This window comes from Saccopteryx bilineata, chromosome 3 (assembly GCF_036850765.1).
Source record: "Saccopteryx bilineata isolate mSacBil1 chromosome 3, mSacBil1_pri_phased_curated, whole genome shotgun sequence".
Lineage (NCBI taxonomy): Eukaryota > Metazoa > Chordata > Mammalia > Chiroptera > Emballonuridae > Saccopteryx > Saccopteryx bilineata.
Window position 1 is genome coordinate 273,866,852 of NC_089492.1, and position 17,138 is coordinate 273,883,989.

The 17,138-nt window shown below is 55.3% G+C and overlaps 1 protein-coding gene across 4 annotated transcripts in view; it reads right to left on the bottom strand.

Annotated features, from left to right (window-relative positions):
* Nucleotides 1-16,677, bottom strand: part of RPS6KA1 (ribosomal protein S6 kinase A1) — a 40,150-nt gene extending 23,473 nt beyond the window's left edge. The window contains exons 1-4 of one of the 4 annotated variants that reach the window (XM_066270011.1): nt 16,432-16,676; nt 9,300-9,344; nt 1,224-1,340; nt 887-968 (exon numbers count right to left, since the gene is read on the bottom strand). In XM_066270011.1, the coding sequence (XP_066126108.1) occupies nt 887-968; nt 1,224-1,340; nt 9,300-9,344; nt 16,432-16,494 (307 nt within the window). In that variant the 5' untranslated portion in view covers nt 16,495-16,676. Of the gene's footprint in view, nt 1-886; nt 969-1,223; nt 1,341-2,170; nt 2,353-3,921; nt 4,032-9,299; nt 9,345-16,431 lie in introns of those variants that run through there. The other 3 variants (XM_066270013.1, XM_066270012.1, XM_066270010.1) reach the window with 3 other exon arrangements.
* Nucleotides 16,678-17,138: the final 461 nt, after the last annotated feature.

The window sequence follows — 17,138 nt, forward strand, 5'->3', positions numbered from 1 at the left end:
TCTGCTCAGCCTCTCTATCTCTAGCCTAGCCTGGGGGCCCTTCAAAGGAGGGACCAAGTCTTTTCATCTTTCTCTCCCCCCCCCCCCCCCGCTCCCACTGTCCCTTCTGGGGAAATACTCCCACCCCCAGCAGGCTGGTCTTGGGGCACCAAAGCCACATCACCCCACAGACAGCCCTTCATGGGCCAGATGACCAGTACCAACCCCAAGGGTAACACTTCCAATTTTCCCTACTGTACCCTGACCGAGGCCCACTCTACCTGGTCAGTGGTCACATTGGCTCCCTGGCCAACCAAAGAGTCACTGCCCAGCCTCAAACCCACTACCCACAACCCTCATGGCCTTCCTAAGCCCTGGAACTCCAGACCTGGGCTCAGGCTCCCTTCTGAACCTCTCTGCCATCCATCTCTGTGGCCCTGCTTTGAATAACCCTCTCTGACCTGCCCAGCTGCCTCATGCCCCTTCCCATCCTGAGAGGTCTCTCTTGGAGTCTTCTAACATCACTAAGCAACTATGCTGAGAGAAGGCCTCTGCCCAAGCTACCTGACGCCTGATATCCGAAGGCCCCCACCACAAACACTCTGCACTTCCCACATACTTCCTTCTAGACATTCACCTTCAGCTATGGTCATCAGCACCTGGTGCGGTGGGTGGGGTTGGGAATGTGGTTAACTCTGGAAATCTTCTCTGAATGGACCCTGTCTTCATCATGAAGTGGGGTGCAGGGAAGTGGTGGCTGAGAACAGGCCTGTTTCTCCACCTTCAGATCAGGAGCTCCCGGAGATAGAGCTATCTCCTGCATCAGACACTAGGCCCCGGAGAGCTAGGCTGTCTCCCCTGACCCTGTGTCCAGCCTGGCTCTGCGTGGGGAGGTACCTCCACTCACCTTTCAGTGTTGCCTTCTTAAGTACCTTCATGGCATACAGGTGCCCATTGTCAGGCCGAGTCACCTTCCGCACCAGGAAGACCTAAGAGGGCAGTTGGTAAAAGGCAGATGAGAAGCTGGGCAGGGGCTGACCCCATCCTCCAGGTCCCAGGCTGACCTCTAACTTCCCTGGCCCCATGTTGACCTATAGCCCTTCCTGGGTCCTAAGGTGACCTCCCATCCTCGCCTCAGACCCATCAACCCTTGTCCTCTGATCCTTTGAGCCCCAAGGTGGCCCCCTCACTCCCACCTCTGACATGACCAGTGCTTCCCTCCCAGCTGTGGGCTCAGGACTCACTTTGCCAAAGGATCCCTGGCCCAGAACCTTGAGCAGCTCAAAATGGGACGGGTCGGCCTTCTCCGAGCCAGCCTTGACGTGGTGGGTGATGGAGATCTCCTTGAGGATGCCCTCATCCTGACAGAGGGACAGAGCTGGTGGGCATGCGGAGTCCATCGGGCCACCCGGGGGCATGTCCCCCCTTCCAAGTGTACCCCACCAAACCTCAGCAGACAGGACCCTGCAGGGGCCCAACCAGAAAGTGCCCTGACAGGGCCAGCTTCCAGGTTTAATACTGAAGAGCTTCAAAGGCCAGGGAGGGTCAAACTATCAAGGTGACAGGTCAAGTGAAGCACTGTTCCTATGGCTTCTGATTGTCCAGCCTGTTTGGGCCCAAAGGCATGTCCAGGTACGGCCAGGCTGAGCTAACTCCTGGCTCTGACTGAGACCCAGAGATCTGCCTTGGGTCCTCCCCTCCCCTGCTATAAAGGTTTTAGTTTTGCCTCAATAGGAAGTATGGTTTGTTCTCATATAGGGGAGGCAAAGCTGAGTTTTTGTTCCTAGGCAGGATAGGTGACAGGATCCCTCTGGCCAGAAGGACAGAACTGAGATGCATAGGGATCCACGAGTCACCTGAGACTCCCTCACCAACCCAGTGAGTGCCAGTCTGGGGTGGGTAGGAGCCAAGGCCAGAGACTCCATGCTCCACCCTCCAAAAGTTCCTTCAACAAATCTACTGAAAACTCCTTGCCAGGTCATAGTTATTTTAGACCCCTCTGCCCTCCCTCCAGTCGCCGATGCCACCTTGGAACCCTTAAGTGCCACCTCACTTCCCCAGGAAGCAAGTCTGGACTGCCAGCAGGGCCAGGCCTGGGCTAGGAGAACCCAAAGCCAGCTGAGGCCAAACTGGCTGCCCAGGCACCTGCTCCATGGGCCACAACCAGGCCAATTCATCTGGGCACACTCACCAAGTCCCGCCTGAGGCCAGACCCAGAACCAGAGCCAGGGGCAGGTAAAGCTGTCTGGCTGATCCTGGGCCGCTGCTTCCTGGGCAGCCAGGGGAGCAGGGCCCAGAGCCGCAGACGGGGCGGCTTGGGATCCTGCTCCATTCGCCCCGCAGAGACAAGGCACCATGGCAGGAGCAGGCAGCATCCGGGGCTGCCTTGGAGGTGGCGGGGCCAAGGCGGATGTTCAGGGTGAGGGCGGGGGCTGGGCCCAGGCCGCCAATCACTCAGGGCCTGTGGTTTCCTAGCTCCAGGCCTACACCCTCACCACGTTCCCTTCCTCTCTCTTCCCCCCTCCCCACTGCCTTAGGGCAGCCCTCTGGCCCTCCACCCTCATCTTCCCTGTGGGCCTGCAAAGAGAAAGCCCTATGCCATTCCAGCAGCTGAGGAGCAGATAGGAACCTGGCTGGCAGAGACAGGCACCTAACATGTAGAGGCAGATAAAGAAGACACCCAACAGGCAGAGGCAGACATCCAACATGTAGAGGCAGATAAAGAGGACACCCAACAGGCAGAGGCAGACACCCAACAGGTGAAGACTGATGAATGTGGTCATCCAACAGGCAGAGGCCAGAGGGCATGCCCAGCAGGCAGTGATGGATCGGGGCACAGACCCAATAGACAGAGGTAAGAAAAACACATATCCAACAAGCAGAGGCAAGGGGAGGGGGGTGAGTCATAACTAGCATGAAGAGGCACATGGGGACACATCCAACAGGCAAAGATATATGGAGACATGCACCCAACAGAAAGAGACAGATGGGGACTTATATCCAACAGAAAGAGACAGATGGGGACATGAACCAACAGATACTGAACACATGACCTGTACCCAACAGGTGAAGACAGGCCCTCATCAAACAGTGACAGAGAACCCAACACAGAGGCAGATGAGCAGCTGCCAGCCAGTCAGTGAGGCCCAAGTATATGGACAGGTATCCAGGGCAGACACACAGGCAGGAAAGACACACAGACCCCCAGAATGTCAGACCTTGGACTCAAAGGCAGAGCCTTGGTTCTTGCTGGTCTGCCTGGGGTGGGAAAAGAGGTGAGACGATGTCACCTGCAAACCCCTAGCACTTGAGAGAACAGTCCAGTATTTGTGAGTGACCCATCTCTGGGGGACCTGAGAGGGACATCTGAGTGCAATCTGATGACTTTGATCCAAATATCCCAAAAGCTGTTATGCCCATTTCAGGAACAGGAAACTGAGGCCCAGAGGACACTCACTCACCCAGGCTCAAAGTGAAGAGGCAGCAGAAGCTGGTTTGAACCCAAGTCCTTCCCCTGGTTATTGCCAGGCCTATGGTCGGCAGGTCTCAAGTGCCAGGAAAGCCCAGGGCCATGTCCTCCCCACCCAAATCCTCCCCCTCCCTCAGTACTAGGGTCACTCTGGAGACTTCCCATTCCAGGTCCAGCCCCATCTTCAGGGTACCCAGCATTGTGAAGCCACAAATGCTGCAGCCACAAAAAGCTGCAAGTTAATCAGGCCTGCGTGTAACCCCAGGTGGGACGAGCAGAAAGCCACACAGCAGCCTCTGCCCACCCCATCCTGAGGTCTCAGCCTGCACTCGTCTGTCTGCCTGTGACTGAGAACTCTCCCTGAAGACAGGCAGTCACGAGGAAACCCCAGGGGACAGAGCTACCCCAAACCCATTCCTTACCCAGAGTCATGGTGACAGACACTGTTGGAAGCAGGCCAACCCTCTGCTCACCTTTCTGGGACAGGAAAGTAAGTCTCTCTCAACTCTGGGAAAATCAGCCGGGGTCTGCATGGTGGGGCTCAAGCCAGTGGCCAGAGGGCCCATTACTCCCCTTACTTCTGCTTTTTATGCTGTCCCAGCCCAGAAGATAGGGTCCCTAACCCCCCTCCTTCTCACTTCCCCCTCTGTAGGGAGGAGGGACAGAGGATGGGTCAGGCTCCCTTGCTGAGGAGAGGACACTACAGGTTCCAAGCCCATGACTGCGGGAGTAGGGGAGGCCAGGCATACACCCCTCCTTGTCTCCTCTGATCCTAGGAGGGGAGACCGAAACACAGCTGATGAGGCACAGACATCGTGGGTATCCAGTGCCTATAAACATTCCTTGAAAGAATGAGGGGCAGAAGTAGCAAGCCATGGGCTCTGACTGCCCCCACCCAGAGTGTAGACATTCTTTCCCGCATAGTGACCATCCCATGGTTAGGCCCAAGATGACAGCCTACAGAGCAGGCGCCACCACACCCAGCCCTGCCCTGAAGTGCCTGATTGTCCAAGGCCCTGAGATGGGCAAGGGGGCCAAAGGCCCTGGCAAGGACCCACAGAGGTCTGAGATGAGGCGCAAGTAGCCTGGGACAGGGGCCAGGCCCAGACCCCCTCCACGTGACCTGGCCGCATCACTCACACCAGTATACCCACAGGAACTGACACACACACTAATACATAGAGGCCGATGATCGGAAATCGTTTCCACAGACATCCCCTGTGTGAAAACACACGCCCCCACATGCACACAGACTTCCCCTTCCAGTCCTCACAGAGCTTCCAATAACAGCCCGGTGATGGCCTGCCGGGGTTGTGGGAAATGCCTCCTTAGACCGAGGCTTTTCATTGTACCCCAGCTTCTGCAGGCAGGAGTCTGGAGGCTGGGGCAGCCCTGGGCTCTCCAACCCTTGAGTCCCTAAGAGGTAAATAAAATTCTCTGTGGCTAGCAGGGTACAGGAAGGGGCAACAGGAAGGAAAGTGTCTCATAACTGCCCTCACTGAAGGGTGTGGACAGGGCCTGTGAGGCCTCTGGGTGGCAGAAGGGGAGGACAGGCCCCAGACCACACCCCTCGGTCCCTGCCTCATTCCCCCCTGTAGATTGTAGACACTTCCTTTTTTTTTTTTTTTTTTTAATAGATACTTCCTTTTATTTACTTCCTCCAACAAGACAGCTGGGAGAGAGATCAGAGCCCCCCTGCAGAGCCCTGGTCCTTAGGCTCCTCACCTTGGGCCCCCCTCTGCCAGCCGCAGCCCAAGCCCACCTGCCAATCCCTGCCCCCAACGAACACCAACAGCCCCTTCCCCAGCTGGCAGCATCTGCAGGGCCTCCCAGGTGCTGCCCCTCTGGTAGGGCAGATGTCTCCAGACATGTCTCCCAGCATGGGCAGGTGAGGAGGGGTCCACAGTTCCCAGGCATCCCTGATGGCGGAGCCGGCCTCAGGTGGTAGGCCAGGACTGGCAGGGAGTGACAAAGAGAACTGTGCCTCCTACAACTAAGCATTTATTGCATGAGGCTGTTCTTTCCTTCGACTGTTGCTGATGTGGATTCTGCGAGGTCCAGTCATAGTCTCATCTCAGACAGGAAGAAACTAGACCCAGAGAGAAAGTGACTTGCCCAAGGCCACTTGGCTAGAAGGGGGAAGTGCTAAGAGCAAAATTGAAGTCTGTTTGCTTCCAAAGCCTATTAAGTATTTCATTGGTGCCCTCTCTGCAAGGCCAGCCAGCTGGCCTCCCATTTGGATGTCACTCATAGCTATTGGCCCCCTGCTCTGTCCTCAGGCCAGAAGCCAGACACTAGGAAGCACACAGGTTAAGGCACATGCCAGCCTTGACCTCAGGTAGCTCCAAAGATACATGATAACAAAACAACTGTCCACAAAGCTACACTCAGGTGATGTGGGTGCCCAGAAGCAGTAACTATCTGCCTAGGGTGAGGTCTGAGAACCTTCCAAACAGGGGACAGTACTGCTGGACCCTCAGGAGGAATAGGATCTGGCCAGACAGAAGAAAAAAGCCCTTCATGTAGAGAGACTAGGGTGAGCAAGAGGCTTGAGGCCAGGAGTGTGCAGGGTGGGAAGTTAAGAACTGTCCACTCAGTCGCTGAGCATTCCCAGGCAAACTCTCTCCCTGCCTGAGCCTCAGTTTCCTCCTCTGTAAAACAGAAGTTAAAACAAGATGTTGTTTCTAGAAAAAAAAATGGGCCTCAGAGGCAAAGAAATATAGTAAACAGAACTTCTCCCTGGATCAGTGGGCAGTTTACTGCTGTAGTGTCTCCAGAAGGGACAGAGCCCAGCTATAGGGTCCCAGGTGCTGGGAAGGTGGGCTAGCCTGCCCTAGTCAGTCCCAGGGAAGTCCCAACACCTGAGGCTCCCAAGGCTCCCCAAAGTCCACAGTCACATCCTGCCTGAGCTCAGCCAGGGGAGCAAGAGGGATCCGGGAGGGATCAGGGTTTCATAAACAGGAAGAGAGGAGGGGAGGGGGGAGACGCTCAGCTCTCAAAATAGACCTACAGGCACTTCAAAGGGGTCCAGCTCCGGAGATGGCCAGGGGAGGGGGCCTGGGGTGCCCAGTCTACCCGAAGGAAGGAAGGAAGGAAGGAAGGAAGGAAGGAAGGAAGGAAGGAAGGAAGGAAGGAAGAAAGGAACCCCAGTGTGCCTGAGGACACCAGGTGTACCCTGGGTACTGAAAAGATCCAGGGAGCTCTAACCCCAGACTGTTGTCCACACTATGGCAACTGAACGCCAAATCCTCCTTTCTGCTTGAAATGAATAAAATAAGCATTGAACACCAACATTGTGCCTCACTCCTTGTTAGAGTCTTTCATTTATACATATCCTGTGCCCTCCTCCGGGCAGCCCTGAAGGATGGACTCTGTTCTCCAACAGGAAAAGCATCTGAGCCTCAGAGGAGCAAACTACTCACTCAAGGTTATAAAGCAAACAGGAAAGACAGGTAGGATTCTGAACTCAGAACGCCTGACTCCCAATCCCTCTCCCACCTCTTCTCTAGCTGCCTGAACCCTGCCTTTCGAGGCCGAGCCAAATGCCAGCTCCATAGGGAAGATGGCCCGGTGCCCCACAGCCCGCCCCAATGTTTCTTCCTCTGCAAAACTCATCAGTGACCGTCCATCTGGTCCACACTCAGCCCTAAGTTCAAATGCCACTGGCAAGGTTCCCCAGGACATGCTCGCAATATCATGCTACCAAGAGAAATGTGGGCACCTGGAAGGTGGTGTATTTCTCTGCCCAATATGGGGCCTGGCACAGAATGGAAGTTCTACACGCCCAGTCATGTTCTTCCCCATCACAGTGCCCACTACACAGCTTTCCTGTAACCACCTGCCCCCCCTCCTCGGGAGCTCCCTGAGGGTGAGGATGTAGATTTCATTTTGGGGTTCCTCAGTGCCACAGGATGGCACGCTGAAAGTCTGATGAAGCAAAAGATAAACCAGCCCTTTGCCAGCTCATTCCGCTGCACAGTGATGAGGTCCCGACCACAGGCTGAGCGCCCCCTGGTGTGCTGAGCCCAGAAGTCCACACTGGGGATACTGTGAGGTTCTGGGGCAACAGAGAAGATGGATGAGCAGGTTCCTAGTAATTGTGGAACTTCAGGAGGAGGTTATAAGGACCCATTGTTCTTCTTCAGCACTCAGTGTTCCCTGGGCTGGGGGGAGTGTGGGCTCTGTGGTCAAGCAAGACCTGACTCCATTGTCCAGCAGCTATCTGACCTTGGGCCTCAATTTCCTCATCTGTAAAATGAGAATAGTAACAATATCTACCTCCAGGAGTGTTGTGAGAACTAAAGGGAAAGCTCCTGGTGTGATGCCAGGTGTGTGTTAAGCTTCTTCCATAATGAGGCATTTGAGGTTCTCCCCACGCCATCCACCCCCGCCTCATCTCCCCCACCCCAGGATTTTCGGCTCTAGAGCAGGAGTTATAGGCTTAGGATCAAATAGAGCAGCGGTTCTCAACCTGTGGGTCGAGACCCCGGCGGGGTCGAACAACCAAAACACAGGGGGTTTAGGCGACCCCTGTGTTTTGGTCGTTCAACCCTGCCGGGGTCGCAACCCACAGGTTGAGAACCGCTGAAATAGAGGCTATCTGACTGGGTAAGCTCCTGTCCTCTCCCAACCAGCCCCTCTAGCTCTTGAGATGAGAAGCTGTACTTAACCCCCAGACCAGAACCTTGACTCCAAGATAATGTACAACCTGGTTCTTCATTGGGGACCTATAGCCCTTCATTTTGTTACTAGGCAACTAGGGGCAGCTACTTCATGGGAGGAGATTCTGTAGACATGAGGCCAAGTAAACCAAGGCGCCTAGTCCATACCACTTGCCTGGCTTCTCTTGGCCCAAGGCTGCCATAGAAACTAACAGAAATGGGGATAGGAGCCTACTTCGCTCACCCTGCTCTATCCCAGGCAACTCAGCAACCTTATCTTAGGAAGCTGAGTCAAGACAAACATGGAGAGCAGCCTTCAGTCTATCTCAAAGGTTGAGCTTATGGCAGGTCCCGTGCCCAGGCAGATGCAGGCCTGCAGGGTGTGGCCACTGGTAGGAAGCAGAGCTAAGCAAGACACTGGGCACTCGTGCTGCTGGCGCTAAAGTCACTGTGTGCCAGGCAGTTGCTATCTCATGTCCTTCACATCACTGCTATGAGGGAGGCACTATTATTATCCCTGATTTACAGATGAGGAAACTGAGACTCAGAAGGGAAAAGAGCTTCTGGTGAAATGATGAGGGCGGAGCCAGGACTTGAACCCAGGTCTGCTTTACCCATGCTCTGTCCTTCCGAAGGCCCTCCATGGCCAGCAGCTCTGTGACCTCACACAACTGGGTGTGGAAGGAACCGGGGGAAGCAGAGACAGCAGGGGTGAGGAAACTCATGCTGGGACCTGGACGCCTTGAGCAATGGCCTGTGTGCCTACCAGGTCCCCTCCAGCATCACATGCCCAGATGATTCCTGGCCCTTGTCAGGCCCAGCTAACCTGAGCCTCTCCCATCATTCCTTCAGCCCTCTCCTTACAGCCAGCCCAGCCACTGAGAGCAAATAAACTAAGAAAGTGTCCTAGCCTGAGTGATAGGTAACCAGAGCTCTAGCATGGATTCTGCTTCTGACCCTGTCGGTGCCGTAGTCCCCTCACCTGAGAAACAGGGATTGGAGCGAGGGATCTCCACGCACAGGGTTGCCTTGAGGATTAGCTGGGAGCACAGAAGGAAGGCTGGGCTGGGAAAAGGGCGAGAGGCCAGGGGCCTCACACTCAGTTGGGACAGGGCAGGCCTTCCTCCTCCACAGCCATGCAAACATTGTTCCCATAGTTCCCAGCCCTGGGGGTTAGCCCTGGTCCTCACCTGGGATGGCTGAAGCCCAGCTTCTTCCCCTGAGGCCTGACCATTCTGGAAAAGAAGAGATTAGGGAACACTGTCAGAGTTTACCAGTGTGGGACACAGCGAAGATTGACCCTGTGGGGCACCCCATCCTTGGCTGCTCCCAATTACTAGGGAGGCCATGGAGGTGGGGCAGGAGTTCTGGATGGGCCTTGACCTCCCCTTGCAGGGTAAGGGCTTAGGTATCAGGGCCTCCTGCAACAGCCTCTCACCATCCGGGCAGTGCATTTCCCGACACTCCCTCCCTCAGCTCTCTGCCTGGAAACATCTATCTTTGAAGACTCAGCTCAAATGACACCTCTCCCAATAAGACGGAAAGGGTTTGTGTGGCTCCCCAGAGACAAACAGTATGACTTTGTGCCAATTAACAACAGAAAGCAGCCTCAGTTTCCTGATCTGTAACATGGGAATAGTTACAGCCACTTCCCAGAGGTGCTGCAACCGTGGAAGGAGACAAAGGCTGGGAAAGTGTCTCACCCAGAGGCGATGGTGACCCTGGCCTTGTCCCCTCTGGGAACCCTGCCCTGTCAGGAAGAATCACTGCTGGCCCACTTATACCCTTGCATTCCTTCATCGTACCACTTGTCACATTGCAGGGACTATTTACACATAGGCCTGCCCTTCCGAATAAAGGGGAGCCCTGGGAGGGGAGAGATTAGGGCTCATGCTAACAGCTGCTCTTTTCCGAGCCCTGCCACATGCCAGGCGCTGGGCTCAGTGCCTCACACCTGTGGCATCATTAAGTCCTCATGACCTGGGAGGGAGGCCCTAGCCCTTTTTGGCAGAGGAAGAAACTAAGGCTGAGGGACCTAGTAATGACACCTATAGTCACACAACTGGTAAGTGGGGACTCAAGTTCTGGTCTCAGGCACCTAGGAGGCGCTCAAAAAATGAGTCCTGGCCCTGGCCGGTTGGCTCAGCGGTAGAGCGTCCGCCTGGCGTGCGGGGGACCCGGGTTCGACTCCCGGCCAGGGCACATAGGAGAAGCGCCCATTTGCTTCTCCACTCCCACCCCCTCCTTCCTCTCTGTCTCTCTCTTCCCCTCCCACAGCCAAGGCTCCATTGGAGCAAAAATGGCCCGGGCGCTGGGGATGGCTCCTTGGCCTCTGCCCCAGGCGCTAGAGTGGCTCTGGTTGTGGCAGAGCGACGCCCCGGAGGGGCAGAGCATAGCCCCCTGGTGGGCAGAGCTTCGCCACTGGTGGGCGTGCCGGGTGGATCCCGGTCGGGCGCATGCGGGAGTCTGTCTGACTGTCTCTCCCCGTTTCCAGCTTCAGAAAAAAAAAAAAAAAAAATGAGTCCTGAGGAGCAGCCCACACCCCAGGCATGAAACCACCTACAGAGGGGTGAGCACTGGAGCCTGTCTGTGGGAAGTCCTGTTTTATCTAGTCCCCAGACTTCACATGCAGCTGAGCATTATTCTCCCTGAGGTATAACAAACCCAGCCCATCCCTATCCTGTGTGATACAAGGTTACTAACTTACCTTACTTGGGCTTTGGGGAGCTGAAAGGAGCTGTCCCCACCCCTCCTGGCACAGCAAAAGTGTGGTGAGGCAGACAGACTCCTAACAGCTAGGAAGACCCAGCCTAGGGTAGGTTAGGGCTTTGGAGCTGGGGTGGGGTCCACTGGGCAGCTGTGGCTTTGCTTGGCAGCAGCAGGCACAGCTGTGTTCTGCCCATTACATAATCTCCCTGCCCCTGGAACAGCTTCCCTCTGCTGCTCCCAGGACATCCTGCCTCCCAACCCCCTTAATGCCCCTAATCTTCCCCGGGGCCAGTGTCCTACAGGCCCCTCCACACATGCAAACAGGTAAATGTTGTCATCTCTCAGTAGCCTGGGGAGAAGGGCCAGATTGACCAGGGCCCGGGGGAGGCAGAGTGCATTTGTAGCTTGAGCTCCACTTCACCCAGCATTCTAGACTCCTGACAGAATTCCCACAGATGTTCTCAACAGCCTACACACCAGCCCCCCACCCCAGCCTTCCTCTACTCCAAAGCTTCACCCTTCCTACAACTCAACTGTGACAAGCCATCAACTCCCTTGGTCACTCACTCAATACATATCGAGAACATGCTGTGTAGCAGGCCCCAAACTCTTCCATGGCTTCCCAACACCTGCAGAAGAGAGTCACAGCTCCTCCGCACAGATTCAAGGCCATCATCTCCAACTACCCAACACAGTGATTAGGAATGTGGGTTCTCGCCCTGGCTGAATAACTTGGTTGGTTAGAGCGTTGTCTTCATAGTCAAAGGCTGTGGGTTCGATCCCTGGTCAGGGCACGCACAGGAACAGATTGATGTTCTTTTCTCTCTCTCTCTCCCCCATCCTCTTTCTCTAAAATAAATAAAATAGCCTGACCTGTGGTGGCGCAGTGGATAAAGCATCAACCTGGAAATGCTCAGGTCGCCAGTTCGAAACCCTGGATTTGCCTGGTCAAGGCACATATGGGAGTTGATGCTTCCAGCTCCTCCCCCCTTCTCTCTCTGTCTCTCCTCTCTCTCTCTCTGTCTCTCCCTCTCCTCTCTAAAAGATGAATAAATAAATAAATAAATAAATAAAATAAAGAATGTAGTTTCTGGAACTTAACCTTGTGAGTTTAAATTCTGGCTTCTACTACTTGCATGACCCTGAGGTTACTTCATTTCACAGGGACTCAGTCCTCATCTGTGAAATAAGAATAAAAGCAATGTACCTCATCAGGTGGCTATAGGAAGCAAACAAAATAGTCTATAAATATATATACCTGGCATGTATTGGGGCCACAAACAATAGCTATTATTAATACTGGGTCCTATTCTGAAGCTAAACTGAACTACCTGAGACCCTGAACAGACCAGCTTATTTCGTGTCCCTAAGCCTTTGCATGATGGCTCACTCTCTCTACCAAAAGGCACCTTCTTGTCACTTTGGCAAACTCCAGGTCTTTTTTTTTTTTTTTTTTTTTTTTTTACAGAGACAGAGAGAGAGTCAGAGAAAGGGATAGATAGAGACAGACAGACAGGAACAAAGAGAGAGAAATGAGAAGCATCAATAATTTTTTTGTTGTGACACCTTAGTTGTTCATTGATTGTTTTCTCATATGTGCCTTGACCGCGGGCCTTCAGCAGACTGAGTAACCCCTTGCTCAAGCCAGCGACCTTGGGTCCAAGCTGGTGAGCTTTTTGATCAAACCAGATGAGTCCGCGCTCAAGATGGTGACCTTGGGGTCTCGAACCTGGGTCCTCTGCATCCCAGTCCGGCACTCTATCCACTGCGCCACCGCCTGGTCAGGCAAATTCCAGGTCTTCTTCTAGAACTCACTTCAAATGTCATCTCTTCTGTCCACACAGCCTCAAGCCCCTCCTCTGGGTCCTGCAGCACTGAGGAAGCTGCAGCTTAACTCGAAGGAGCCCTGGCTTCTCTATCACCATCTTCTTGGCACTCAGTTAAAAGTCCAGCACATAGTGTGTCAAATAAAAGCTCAACCCAGCAAAGAGAACAGGGAGGTCAGAGCGGGCTCTATAACTTCCAGTTTTCAGAAAAGGCTCAGAGAGTGAAGGGACTTACTTGAGGCCCCTCAGCTACAGGTGAGAGACATGAGGCCATAACCCAAAGTCACATGGTGGCAAGCCTAAATCCCCAATGAGGGACAGAAGGAGGCAGTGGTGTATCCACTGGGCTACTGAGTGGGCTACTGAGCAGTGTCCCAGATGATTCAGGGGACCCCACAGGCCCTGTTTGGCTGCCTCCAGTCCTGGGTTCTCTTGCCTGGGTGCCATCCACATGGAAACCCACACCTGCAAGAGCTGATGCATAAAGTCTCTAATGGGGAATGATAGCCCCAAAGAAAAAGCTGGGAGTACCAAAAGGACCATAGGTGGGCTTCTCCTTCAGAGCCAAGGCCCTGGGAAGACAGGGTTCAATTGTCCTTCTGACCTGATTGCTGCACAGATGGTGGAAAGAACACAGCTGTGCAGCTATGAAGACACAGCCCCTAATTCTAGCTCTGCTAGCCACTCACTGACCTTGGGTCTGACATATCACTTCCTTGAGCTTCAGTTTCCTCACCTATACCATGAAGGCAGGTCTGTCTTTTACACACCTTGCATCCTATTGCTTGGAATAGTACTTGTCACATGATAAGTGCTCAATAAATATTTGCTGAGTCAGAATGAATGAAAGAATGGAAGGAGACAATGATATTGACCTTGCAGAATACTGAATAAAGGACCTTGTCTAAAAAGTCTAGCATAGGAAGGGTCCTTTGGTCTCTTAGGATGGAGATTCATTATCCTCCCTCCTTCTCAAAGAGCACTTGTTCATGGGTACTGCAGCCTAGGGAACTCAAACCTTTGAGCCCCTTCCCCATAAGTCAGAGATAAGTTCCAACAGGCATCCTTCCTTCCCACCCAAGCAGCTCTGTTTTGGGAAGAGGGGCCCAGGGCAGCGTCTGGAGACACCAGGCAGCAGATGGACAAAGATAGCATGTGCCCCGAAGGCAGGAAGCAGCCCCAGGAACTGGGTTCAGAGCCCAGCATTGGCAGCCCTGCATGATGCTGGAGGCTGGGAGCCAGGTGCCAGAGCTGGCTGGCACCATCCATTCTCGGCAAAGGCTGGACAGGGGCCCTTCGGGATGAGGAGAGCCTGCCAACATCCAGGGCCTCTCTTGGAGTGCCTTCCACCTGGGCCAGTTTGATCGCAACCCTTCCCCATCCTTCAGCCGCCCCCCCGCTAGAGAAACCTGGGCCCTAATATTGACTCTGATAATTCAGAGGCCAGTTCTGAATTCAGTTGTTTCAAGTGAAAATAATCCCCACATTGAGAAGTTGTTATGAGAGTTATTTTATTTAAATAAGGTGACACAGGTGAAGTAGGGTGGGTTGCATACAGTAAAACTCTGTACATTGCTGGGCTGGGCCTGATGACAAGGTGACTGCTTTGAGCAAGGCAGGAAAGGCCCAGTCAGAATCCTCACCCACACTTCCAATGAGTTGCTCCACCTGCGCCACACCCTGAGCCAGGCCCTGCCTCCCAGCAGCCCATTTTCAGCAGCGTCATGGGGAGGGCAGGGCAGTTCAGATCCCAGGCCTCTGCCAAATGCCCCCACCAGCCCCTTGTCTGCCTCCTTCCTGGCTAGGAGCCAGCAGCAGTGCCTATACCTGCAGGTCAGGCTGCTGTATCGCTTACATGTCACCTGGGCTAAGAACAGCAAGGCCCTGTTCTCCAGTGAGAACAGCCCAACCCGTGCCCTGGCTGCCCCATGTCTCCTGTTACCCAAACAATAACACCCAGTTGCCTGGCACCTCCATGGAGTGGGGGCGGGAGAGAATGGGAAGCAGTACCCAGGACTCTGCACCCTCCCAGGGCGAGGAAGCAGAGGCTAGAACCCAGCCCTGGCCACTGAAAAAACAAAGGCCCAGAGAGGCTAAGGACACATTAAGGGTCACAAAGCATTTCCAAGGTGAAGCTCCTGGAGAATCATGCCCTCCTCCAATCCTAGGAACTAAGCCTATCTTCTCTCAGAGTTCAAGTGCAACAGAACTCAAAACTGAGTTGAGTTTCTTACTTGAACCTCGCCCCTGTCCCCAGGATTCCCTAAAACGGAGCAGGAAGTAGTACCCTGGACTGAGAATCAGGCTCCGGGGTGTCTGCCCTCCCTGTCTCCAAGGTAGGTCCTTGGGTTATGTTCCTCCCCATTTTCTCCCAATCTACCTACCTCTAGAGAGACCTAGGTTGCAGGGGCGTGCCAGGGCAAAGGAATACACCTCAGAGCGCCCCTTCCCCGCCCCCTGCCCCAGGCCCTGGTGACCCAGTCTTGGGGGGAAGGCTATAGGGCAGTGTAGGGTGAGTCAGCTAGAGAGAACCTCCAAGAGCATGCAGGGCCTGTAAAAACTCTATGGCAGAGATCCCAGAGCAATTGACTCCAAATTGCGCCTTCAGGTTGGTTACCTAATCCTGCCTCTCCCACCCTCCAATAGCCAGTGTCAGCCATGACCATCCCTTTAAAGGGGCAGCACATCTTGGATGCTAAGGACAAGGGGTCCTCACTCTGATCTCAACCAGTGACCCTGAGAGACAGGGCCCCAGGTAAGAATGGGCTGACAAGGGGACCTAGACAGGGGCTAGGGGCCCAAGCTAGGAGAAAATCACCTGGGTTCCCAGGTTCACTGAGGTCTCCACACATTCCCTGCATATCCCCAACATCCCTTTGGAAAAAGAGTATCACCTGCTTCCTTCCCAACTTGAGTCTGTGGGGAAAGTTTTCTTGACCTACTGGTTCAGGAGCTTGACCTTGACCCTGAAGGTCAAAGGGCACAGGACCAGCTGCCCTCCTGCAAGCTTAGGGCTTGTCACCACAGAATCCTCCAAGAAGGGCAGGAACTACTTCTGGGGCAGGTTAGGCTGGCAGAGGCCAAACTACCCTGGGGCTCAGGCTTCCCTATGGGAGGGAGCACTAGAAGGTAGTAGCAGGCACCAAGGTCCTCCCTCTATCCGAGAATAATCTTCACAAGATGGAAGGGCTTTTCCCCACTCTTCTCTCCACAGTCTAGGGTAGGGGACACAGGTGTCCTCTGGTCCTAGCCTCGGGGCAAAGAAAACCAAGAGTTTCAGTCCCAGACCAGCGGTGTCACTCCACATTCCACAACTGCAAATGGTCAAGAGGGACAATCCTTCCAGGGTCAGCAGCGGAGAAGAGGGGAGCTTTGAGGGTAGGGCGCTAGGAGAAGTCAAGGAGAAGTGTGAGGGAGGTCCCATGATCCTTGTGTCTTGTAGAATCCCAGACATCAAGCACCCTGGTCCTGCTTGTCTGCGCTAATGGGGAAGCCCCAACAGCTCCCGGCATGGATCTTAGGTGTGTGGGGTGAGAGAGGCCAGAGATCTGCGCCCCACGTATCCCCTCTCGGGACTAAGAGGGTTCTCAGCGCTTGGCGGAACTGTCCCTCGCATGCACACACCCGGGGCAGAGGGGGGTGGAGCCGAAGAAGGGGCAAGAGATCTTAGGGCACTCGCGCCCTCGCGGGCGCCCGCCAGACTGCAACGGCGCCGCGAGCCGCCCCGCCCCTGTGGGGACCCGGGATCGTCGGCCGCCGGCGCTGGTCCCCCACCCTGCTCTCTCACCTCCGGGTCCAGCGGCACCAGCTCCATGAGCGGCCAGGGTTCCTTGAGCTGAGCGAGCGGCATCGCGCCGCCGCCGGGCCGCTCGCGCTCCTCCGGCGGTCCGGGCCGCGCCGCCTCCGGGGTCTCTGACTCCCGGCTCTGTGCCCCGGCACCCCCGCTCCCCCCCCCGGAGACCCTCGCACTCAGGCTGGGCCGGCCGCGCCGCCGCCGCTACCGCAGCACTCGCACTTCAGCTCCCTCCGTCACCCGGCGCCGCCGCGCCCATTGGCTACCTGCGTGAGGGGCGGGGCCGAAGAAGCCCCGCCCCAGCCCCCACGGGTGGGCATTCCCGGCGCGGACCCCCGCCCCCGCCGTGCGCGGAGCGCTGGCCCCGCCTTCAGCGCGAGTCCGAGGCCTGCTTTCTGCTCCGCCTCGGGGAAGCCCTCCTGGCTCCGCCCTCCGAACCCTTGTCCCGAGTCCCGACCCCCCTCTCCCCTACTCCCCGGCTGTGGCCTGGCTAGGTCTACCGCAGTCTCTCCCGCTCAGCTCGTTTGGAATCGCTTTCTAGATCTTCCTTATCCCTACAGCGGGAGGGAATCCCCGTTTCCCCACCCACCCACACACAAACACAAGAAAGTCTCAGGTCTGACCCTGGCCGAGGCTTGAAAGGAGCCTGGGCCTGAATCTCCTGAGGCCCCCTCATCATGAGGCCCCAGGGATCCCCCTAC